Source organism: Pseudorasbora parva, chromosome 6 (assembly GCF_024679245.1).
Source record: "Pseudorasbora parva isolate DD20220531a chromosome 6, ASM2467924v1, whole genome shotgun sequence".
Taxonomy (NCBI): domain Eukaryota; kingdom Metazoa; phylum Chordata; class Actinopteri; order Cypriniformes; family Gobionidae; genus Pseudorasbora; species Pseudorasbora parva.
Window position 1 is genome coordinate 38,083,445 of NC_090177.1, and position 10,944 is coordinate 38,094,388.

Below are 10,944 nucleotides of genomic sequence, written 5' to 3' on the forward strand. Positions count from 1 at the left end.
AGAAGTAGGAAGTACACAATAGCACATCAAACTGAGCAACGTGGGGGAGAGGACCAAGCGGCAACCTCCCACGATCTCTCTTGAAGCCAATACGGAAGTGACTTAAACTGCAATTCCTCAACAGGCTCCAGTAGGAGCAGAATCTCATTGAGCCCCATGTTAAAATGCTGAACTTTACAGCAGAAAAAAACATGTTACAGCCTGGAACAAATTGTGGTTTTGGCCTATACGGCTAATATTGGCTTTCATGACAACTGTGTGGGGGGTGAATTTTTTTTTATAACTCATTCGTTTACGTGTTATAAAGCCTTAATGTTCTGCATAATTAAAGGGGTACTTCAGCACTGGGAAGATGAATCTGTATTTAAACTGGGTCATCAATGTGGTAGAAATGAGAAATTTGTTTTTGAATTTGGTGCCTTCTAGACTGAGAAAAGACAGAATGTATTTTTGTCTCATATGGATGAAAGACTACAATTCCCAGAATGCTTCGCTGCCCTGTGAGGCCATTCCCAAAGCCACCTACTTGATTACTGTGACACAATCATTTGAATATACTCCAGGGTTTCTACTGATACAAAACCATATGCTAATGGCTGAAGTAACCCTTTAAGGACGTGGCCACTTTGAGTGACAGGTGGATAGCCATTTATCCGCCGTCAAAAGTCATTGCGTCACCTAAGCTCCGCCCACATCCCGCTTTTTTTCTGTTATCAGGGAGTGACACGATGACTCGCTCACAAGATGGCGACGCCCAGCTCAAAACGGCTTATCGGAATCCTATGAGTGACGTCCCGGACACTACGTCCATATTTTTTTACAGTCTATGAAGAGGACGCTGGCGTTGTCTGTTCGCCGCTTCTCCACCCACAAATCATGTTAACTGCACTGTTAGATTTAGATTTTATTTTATTTTATTATGACTGTGACTAGTCAAACAGTCCGAGCTACAAATGGGACTGTAGCTGATTTCTGGCAGCCACAGAGAGGACGTTGTTCGCCGTTCTGTTTTCCACCGCTTCTCTCCTGTTTTTGTTGGAATTGTTGCAGTTGGCTTTGGTTTGAAGGACGTTTGATGTTGTTCGCTGCGGCTGCTCTCTCTTCTGGGTGTCGGCTGCTCACTGGTGGTCTCCCTCGGGCTTGAGCTGCATGGTGGCTGAGGTTGCCGGTTGATTGGCGGCGTTAGCACGGGGCCGGCCTCATCAGCGTCCGGCATGATGTTGAGATGTTCCGCTTCTCGGCTGCGTCGCTGTTCCTTCTTGCATTGCGGCCGTGGAACGGCTTGGACTTCTGCGCCGATCCCGGTGTGTCCACAGAAGTGTCCGGAAAACTTTGTTTGCCTCCTGCATGGTGCTGCAGCGATCCCCTCCATCTGGTCTTCAGCTGCGCTTGTTGTGCCTCGGCGACGTCATCAGGACACCGAATTGGAAATATGTAGCTACAGAGCCTCTAGCGCTGGGAGAAATGTAAAACATGGAGTGGACCACTGTGGAGCTTACAGAGACTTCCACCATCAGCTCTGTTTTCTGTTCAGAAAAGCTTTTAACTGTTATGTGTTGGTTGATTGTTTGTATTATTCTACATTGTTCCTTTGTAAAAAAAAAAAAAATCTTCCCATTGTTGCATAGACAGCAATGTAATTGTTTACACTACGTCAACAGCGTAAGAGTCTGACACAGGCTAGAAGAAAGTGTTGAATAAAGTCAATATATTTGTTTGTTTTTGTGCACAACAAGTATTCTTGTCGCTTCAAAATATTAAGGTTGCACCACTGGAGTCACCTGGACTATTTTAACAATGTCTTCACTACCTTTCTGGTCCTTGAAAGTGTTTTTGCTCTTGGATTTCATCAAAAAGATCTTCATTTATGTTCCAAAGAAAGGTTTTACAGGTTTGGAATGACGTGAGGATGAGTAATTAATGACATAATTTAAATTTTTTAACAAGGAAAAATCTTTTAACAAGGAAAAAAAAGAGAGCGTGGTAATTGGAAACAAGGAGGCAGGACGAGAGTACATGGCCACCACAAAAAAAAAAAAAAAAAAGACAGAGCCATGTGCTCAAGCACAAAACAAAGAAACATTGATCCATGGCAAAACAGACAAAACTCTCAGAGGAGAACCCTGATAATCTGGCTATTTTTTGTTGTTTTGTAAAAAAAATTGAAAATTAGCCCATGATTTACTCACCCTCAAGCCTTCCTTTTTCTTCCCTTTCATCCCTTCTTTTAGAAAAAAACTATCTGAAATGTATTAAATAAAGCTCTTCCAAGTATTAAAATAGCAGTGAAAGGAGGCTTTGATTTTTGAAACCCAAAAAAGTGCATCCATCCATTATAAAAGTAATTCACACGGCTCCATCCGGAGCAAATCCTCCATTCACTGACATTAAAAAGCTTGAAAGAGCTAGGACATTTTTTAATACAACTCCGATTGTATTTGTCTGAAAGAATAAGGGATGAAACGGAAGAAAAAAGATGGCTTGAGGGTGAGCAAATCATGGACTAATTTTCATTTTTGGGTGAACTATCCCCTTAAAGAGCACTTTTTGGAATTTTTAGTGTGAACACACACACAATTTATGCTACAAAACGACAAAGAATATTGCACAAGTACGTGAATTGGGACACACTATTGCACACCACAAGTCGAGCTTGCAGTTCAATTTCCTTCCATTACAGGTCAGGCTTGTTTCCTGTACATTTGAGTCATAGCCTCTCTTGAGGCATCTCCCAAAACAAAAGGTTGCCTATGTATATATATTTGAAAGCATTGTGATATGCTGAAGGCCAGTTTAACAACCCAGAGTATCACATTGGAATCAAGCATATTGTGACCCCCCAAAAAAATATATACGTTTTAGATCCACGAGAGCAGCCACAAGTGGAGACTGTAAAGTTCCGTTTTGTAGAACATCGTTTGCTCAGTTTTTTTCTGTGAAAGGAGCTATCCAATATCCTGCTGAGATAAAGACTCTTACTAAACTGTCTACTTTTAAAAAAACGGACAAAATCCTGGCACTGTCAGCAACGACCATGTGTGAAATCATTTTTTTTTTTTTTTACATTCTTTTGACCTTTTTTGTATTCAATGTATTGTTTCTTTTTTTTTAAATTTACATTTATTGTAATATCTTGATACAAAAAGCCCTTCTAGAGACTCGAATTAGCCTTTGGCTATAAACACTATGATGCTGGCATGGCATTGTTTAAAGATAATCTATGTTTACTGTATCTGCCCCTATTAAATAAAAAAGAAAAAAAAAAAGAAAAAAAAAAAAGTTTGGGAACCAGACAGTTGACGAGCCCCTTTGACTTAATACAATTGAAGCCAATGGGACTCATCAACTGTCTGTTCTTCAAAAACTGTTCTTCAAAATATCTTATTTTGCGTTCAACAGAAGAAAGAAACCCATACCCGTCATCTGTCTGGTTCCCAACATTCATATTTTTTTTTGCTACAGGATTCACCAACATGGACGTGGGATAAAGAGACTTGGGTTGAAGATCTCAAGAGCCATTACCTGCATTTCAATGTTTCCATTAAAGTTCTGGCAGGATACCTCCAGCAGTCCAAGAGTGAGTTTTATTATTATCCATTATTTCTTTCGTTGTTATTATTTAACTAGAATACGCTTAAAAGTATCCTTATATTTATGTAGAATGTTAATTTTTATACAGTGAAAATGCAGCCATTCACACAAAACATCTGCAATGTTTAAACTGAAGATTAATGTGCATATGAGCCAGGCGGTGTCATATGTCTGTCTTGTCTGGTTTAGCACATGTGGGCTGCGTTCAGTGCTGACAAAACGTTTTTTTAAATGGAAACGGTGCTGAGTTGAACGCCCTATTCTGATGACACAGGAGTTGCAACTATGGCAGCTGAGAAGGCCATTCTTTGTGCTCTTTTTGAAGAATTTTCAGAGCCTGATGAAATCGATATAAATGCATGTTTAATTCCACAAAATACACTTGATGTTACAGTCACTGCCCTTGCCGTCCAGAATAAAAAAGAAACATCCCAATGGAGTGAAGGGATTTGTGGAAACTGTAGTTCCTAATTATTGTGATCCAACATTTGCCTCACATTTCAGGATGAAAAAACAAACATTTCAGGTGAAGGATAATCCACTTCTTACCTGTGAGATTGTGTTATGATCCATATGGCCTTATTTTTATTGTGAATATTAGGCGTATTATTATTTACTGATCACTTTGATATTGTAATATTTACCATTATGTAATCAGAGGAGTATATAAAAATTTAGGACAGTATCACAATACAATAGATATAAATATAAATATCTTTGTAATAATTATAATAAATAATTATATCATAATATATAAATATGTATAGTATATTTATGTTAGCACATCTTCCTAAGGAAAGGATATGGGCCAGAAGACATTGCAATTACTAAATGATATTTAAACTATAAAACTCTAAAGACAATCATGTCTTCTAATATCTTCAATTGTTGCATAAACCGAGCTGCGGCGGACACATTTATAAACAACTTTACTTGGACCCTTTGTGCGAGCTTCTCTTTAACACTGCGTGGTTTAGATACATGTTGCTGCTGATTGGGCTGACATATTTGACACACCCACCAAACGAGAGAAAACGCATCTCAAACCCATTGCACACCGTTGACAGGAAACATGACGTTCAACCGGAAACCGTAGCAAAACGCTGCGCACCGGTTTGAGCGTTGAACAGGGGTGCCAGGGGTGTTTTGGTTTAATTCTGTCATGTGCGTTCCCGTCTTCAGTCTTTGACCCTGCCCCTCTTGTTATCTGATTATTGATTCAATTGTCTCACCTGTTGTTCCCCATTATATGCCTTTTTTGTCTCCTATTTAATCTCCCTGTATATTCAGTTTTGTTATTGTGGTACATTTTGTTTGTTTTTTTGTGTTTAATAAAGACTCATTTCTTTGCACTTGAGTCCTGGCTCCCTTTTCATTTGAACCAAACCCAGATGTCTTCCTTTGTTGCTCCAGTTCTTAAAATAACGCTTTAAGCTCCATTCCGGACACTAATTTCTGGATTGTTTTTGACTGCATCCTGTGGGGATGTTTCTTGGGTAACACTTTATATTGATGTTCTCTTTTTGAACATTCTGTTGACTATAAGTAACTTTGCAACTACATGCCAGATAACTTAGTATTAATAGACTGTCTGCTCTATATCGGACTCTTTTTTTATAGTGATGTTCTATAACAGATATTCTACTGACTATAAGGAACTACGCAAGAACATGTCAACTTATTCTAACCCTAACCCTACTAGTCAACTAATACTACCGACTAATACTACCAATAACACTCTGAGAGTTAGTAGACATGTAGGTGCAACATTACTTATAGTCAGAATGTGTTAAAGGGACCATCCAAATAAAATGAAACCAAGTTTTGTTCACCAGTAAAAAGGTTGTACTGTATTTAAAATAAGCAATTTCCAAGAGAATCTTGAAATAACATTATATACACTACCGTTTTTGTTGTATGAATATCTGAACAGTCAATATATCAAAAGAATGAGAGTCTCTGCTTTTTTATCAACACTTGAATGTGGGTAAGTTTCATTTAAAAAGCAAAATTTTAAATAAACAGCTAAGAAAGTCATGTTTTTGCTGTAGACTTTGTCTGGATCTGATTGAGAACGACATGGATTGAGTATATTTAGTCTGTCAACACCCCCAAAAGCTTCACAGTCCTATAGCTAGTCCTAGGGTGCTTCCCAATTTTTATTTGTGCATCCTCGTTTCCTTTCCTAGCTTCCTTTCCTCGTGCCTTAGCTCCACCCCTTCAGGAAAAGACACGAGGACCGAGGAATTTAATCAAGTGAAATTATCGCTCCCATTAACATCACTTCAAAGCGTCGTCAATGATGACTGCACCGCTGGATTTAGTCGGGATTCTTGAACATTAGAGATAACTATTTATATTGTAAGCTTCAACCTCCACAAAATACCACATTTGTCCATATTTTAGTTAACACCGGTTCCAGGGGTAGTCGAAAACACATTTGACGCGATTGCTTTCTCAGTGAAGATGCTTGGTTGAATGTGTTCAAACAACCTCAAAAGAAGAGCCATACCTACTCTCTGCCTACTGACTTAATGCATAAACATTATGGGTTGTGGCTGGCCAGACGGGATTTGACCTTTGTCGGCTGGAGACCAAAGTTTGGTTTGAGGAGGAAAAATCTACCAAGCACAATGTTCTCTCAGCATTTCTGATTTATAACACACACTAAGTTTGGCTGGTTTTGCGGCTTTCAGAGCAGAAACGAAAGCTGACGTGGTTGCATTTAAATATAAATTGCGTGAGCTTATTTTGCCCATTAGATTGAAAGATCTGAAAAAGCCCATACGTTTACCCGCCCATAGACCCTCCCCTCAAAGAAATCAGGAGAGTAATCGTTGAAAGTGGACAAAAGAGACGGATTAAAACACCAGGAGTAAACGCGAATGTGTCTGATCTAATAAAATGCATCTTAACACCAGGTGTAAACAGAGCCATTGATGATCATGTTCGTTCACATGTGGGTCTATCGCAATGCTTCTATCGCTTGTTTCTTCTTCGCCTGTGTTTTGATCTGGAGATTCTGTACTAGGGCTGTCAACGAATATTCTAAATTCGAATATATTCGAATAGTAAAAAAAAAGAATTTTGGTGAAAATTAATATTCAAATAATAATAAATAAAAAAAATTGGGGAAAAAAGCTTGCGGTAGTAGAGGAGTGGCTGTCTGCTTTGCGAGTGCGCCTGATGGTTCAAGGACAGGTCACATGAGTCACACTGTCAGGCACTGCTTCTTGCAGGAAAGATGGCAGAAAGTGCAGAGCCCAAATTGCCCGCAGCAGAGAAAGTGATTTTAACCCCCCAAAATCTAAAAAGCAATGTCTGGAAGTACTTTGGATTTTGGTAGGTACGAGGTAAAATTGTTGAGCCACGAGAGTTGTATGCAAGCTACAGTTAAGGAAAAGTTCCATGTTTACCACAGCAGAGCTCGCTCGGAGCGTTCAATATGACGTAAAACAATAATATTTCAATAATATTATTCAATAAAATTATATATTTATTTCAATCACTGAGTCGTGACCTTAAATTGCTTGAACTAAACTCTTGATCAGCCCTCAAAATGCATTTGTTCATTTAAACCGTTATGCGTAGGGAGCGTGAAGCACACCGGACGGCCACATTATCCGCCTGTTTCTCCAGCAACCAATGGGTACTGAACTACTTACACTTTCCGGTATTGTGTTTCCTGTTCAGTGGCTATACTAGCGCTGACCATGATATCGACAGAGAAGGCAACATTACGTTGATTAGAATAAGTTTTGCTTAAATGTTGTTAACATGAGCTCAGGTTCAACTTGTGCCTTTGATGGTTGCCATAACAATTTAAGATTTTGTCCGAAACGTCTTGCTTAAAGGGGGTCTTACACCGGACGCGCACATTATATAGGCGCAACTCGCGAGCTCAATTTTGAACCGACTTCAGGTTTTTTCTTTTTTATTCAAAATATTCACAAACTTGTTACCTATGTCATATATAGTAGTAACTTATATAATGTGTGTCTGATATGAATAAAACACAGTCAAATTATAACTGTTTGAAAGGATTGTTATTGCCACTTCCATAGACATCAGCGTGTTTTTGCTGCTACGTATGTGCATTTAAATGTCTGAAACCTAAAATAAACATGATGTGGTGAAAACACTGAATAGTTGTGATATGTGACGAGCGCTGAGCGCGTCTGTCTCTGGCTCAGCACCAGCCAAAGTGTTAAAGCACGTTTGATGGCACCAAAATGAGGAACCGAGATATTTGAACACACGGCAGCACTCGCATGGATTGAACAAAGTTTACAAAGAGAGACTGTTTTGAGGGTGAGGGCGAGAGAGAGTGAGGTCTGTGGTCTTGGCCATTAGGTGGTTTACTTGTTTTTGTGTAGGTAATACGTTGTCAAATATGTTTAAACTTAAATAGATTATCTATACAAGTAGTTATGTCTCTTTGTGTTAATTTGTCCGGTTATTGACGTAATATGCATTATTGACAAAATGCGCAACCAGATGTTCGAATAGTTTGAATATTCATGTTTTTTTAGAGGGATTTTGACAGCCCTGTTTTGTACTCATATAACAGTGAAAACATGGATTGCTGGAAAATTCTGTCAATGGTAGGGAAAGTTTTAAACATTTGTGAACTTAATGAATCCCTGCAGCAACTAACTTTGTAGTCGCATCCTTGTGGTTTAATCCTTTACTAGAGTACCTTACGGTGGGCCTCTCGTCTGTGAAGAGGGAAAAGGGCAGTTATCTGCAGGACACTCTTCAGTCAATCTTCACCAAGTCCTCAGAGGAAGAGCTGGATCGAATGGTGGTCGTCGTCCTTCTCGCTGACTTTGATGCGAGCTGGATCCGGGAGAGCTTACAGAAAATTACAGATGAATTCCCCCGGCAGCTGTCGAAGGGTCAACTGCTGGTTATCCACGTCAACGAAGAAAACTATCCCCCCCTTTCAGGACTGAAGAGGAACTTCAATGACGCTCCCGACCGCGTGTCCTTCCGTTCGAAGCAAAACGTGGACTACTCCTATTTGCTCCATTTTAGCAGTAACCTTTCCCAATACTATATCATGCTGGAGGATGACGTGAGCTGTTCGAAGAACTTTCTCTCCAGTATGCATGAGCACATCCGTTCGATGCCCGACTCGAAGTGGGTCACACTGGAATTCTCCAAGTTGGGCTACATTGGCAAACTCTACCAGTCCAAAGATCTGCCCATTCTGTCCCGTTTCCTTTATAATTTCTACCAAGAGATGCCCTGCGACTTCCTGCTGTCACATTTCCACAGATTGTTGATGCAGGATAAAGTCATACGTTTCCGCCCATCTCTGTTTCAGCACATGGGCACTTACTCGTCATTTAGGGGGAATTACAATCATCTAAAGGATGAGGACTTTGTTGAAGAAGTCGCTGATAACCCTCCAGCAGACATTCGCACAAACATTGAAACTTTTAAGACCAATATAGCCGAAAAGGCTTACAGTCAGGATTTAGACTACTTCTGGGGTGTGGCCCCTATTGACTCTGAAAAATACTTTTTAGTGGTCTTTCATGAACCGGTTCTCATCTCCCGTGTCCAAATACGAACAGGATTAGATGAAAAAGATGAACTGGTCTCTGCTGATGTGGAACTTGGAAAAACTCTGGAGAAAACGGAGTCGACGATGGATTGCTCGGGATTTCACACACTAGGCTCTCTTCAGAGCGGCCAGTTTAATGAACCAGATGTCCAGAAGAGTGTGCCCGCAGCCGTGGCATGTTTACGAATTCGAGTCACAGCGTCGCAGCCTAACTGGGTTATCATAAACAAGATCCAGGTCTGGACTGTTAAAGCTGTTATACTTTGAGAAATATTTCTAAAGCTGTGCTGCAGCAGAAACAAATTCCCTGTCATCGTTGACGAAGATTTGAATCTTTAAAATAGATTGACTGCCTTTGAGGATCAGGATTGTTATTATAAATGAAACTAAAACCATAAAAACTTCTTTTTTTTTGTAGTAAAACAAATGTTAACTGAAAAAGGATAAGATTTTATTTCAGTTAGTTGCCAACATATCTCATTGTTTTTAGTAACTTGATTTACTAAAAAAAAAGTCAAACAAAAACAAAAATAAATTACTAAAACTAACTGAAATTAAAAAATGAAATTTAAAAATATAAACAAAATAAAATTTAAAATGATATGAGTAAAACTATAATAATTGTCTCTATACAGCACAAAATAGGTGTATTTCAAGTAAAATAATGGAATGGGAAAACCAAAATTTGAGAACATTGACTTTATATTAAGTTTATTTTTCTTATTTTGTTGTTTCTTTTCAATTAATTTGAACTTTGAAATGACCAAGTTCCATTTATTTTAACGTAAATAGTTTAAACTTGAAATTAACTTTTCTTAAAAAAAAAAAAAAAAAAAAAAAAAAAAGATTTTTTTGATAACTTTTTGCAAGGTTTCCCAAGATTAAATACATTTATTTTCATGGAAATAAGGTTAAAGTAACTGGTTAAAGTTACACTTTTTTTTATTTTTTTTATTTTGTCTAAAGTATTCGAACGTAATAAGAATTTAGCCTGTGGTCAATATTCTGCCTTAAGTATAATGGACTTGGACCCTTAAAAAGTAAGAGGTTACAAAATGTTAAAATTTGAAAATAAGTGCCTTATCTTCAATTAATATTAATAAATATCAAAATAAGAAGTTTCACGTCAGAGAGAGGGCATAGTTGAGTGAGGAAAAAGAGGTTACATTTACAAACCTTTATTTAAAAAGGTGAATGTTTTGTAAGGATCATACCGCCCCCTAGGTGAAATGGCCTTAAAATACATTTTGAAATACTAGTTTCATGGCTTTAAACATTGGTGAGGAAAAAGTGTAGATACTAGTTTACATTCAACACACACACATACACACACATGTTGTGTTTCCATGTTTTATAGGTACTTTCCATAGACATAATTTTATACTGTACAAATTTTGTCCACTTTACCCTGGCCCTAGCCTTAAACCTGTCATATATCTGTTTTGCATATGAGTGTTCTTTGTTGTTTTTTTTGTTCGAATCTTGCCTATATGAAAGCCAAATAAACACGTTTCCTGTTTCAACTCGAATCAAAATTTCATGTCCATTTAAGTGCTCATTTGTAGTAAGTGGCTTCAGAGGCAGGATAACTCTGGTACTCTACATTGCATTATGGGTCTAATTTGAAGAAATGATCTGCTAACTGTATGTGTGGTGTTTAAGTGTGGTTTTTCATTGAATATTTTATATACTGAATCAAATATGTGAAAATATCTGCGGCCAATTGTGAAGACGCATCTATTTTACATTTTTATTATTTCAGTATTTGAAACTGCAGGATC

At 38.2% G+C, this 10,944-nt stretch overlaps 1 protein-coding gene across 1 annotated transcript in view; it reads left to right on the top strand.

Annotated features, from left to right (window-relative positions):
• zgc:101663 (alpha-1,3-mannosyl-glycoprotein 4-beta-N-acetylglucosaminyltransferase C) overlaps positions 1-10,686 on the top strand; it is a 29,798-nt gene extending 19,112 nt beyond the window's left edge. The window contains exons 3-4 of the mRNA XM_067446858.1: positions 3,463-3,577; positions 8,286-10,686. Coding sequence (XP_067302959.1) covers positions 3,463-3,577; positions 8,286-9,430 — 1,260 coding nt within the window. The 3' untranslated portion in view covers positions 9,431-10,686. The remainder of the gene's footprint in view (positions 1-3,462; positions 3,578-8,285) is intronic.
• The last annotated feature ends 258 nt before the right edge of the window (positions 10,687-10,944 follow it).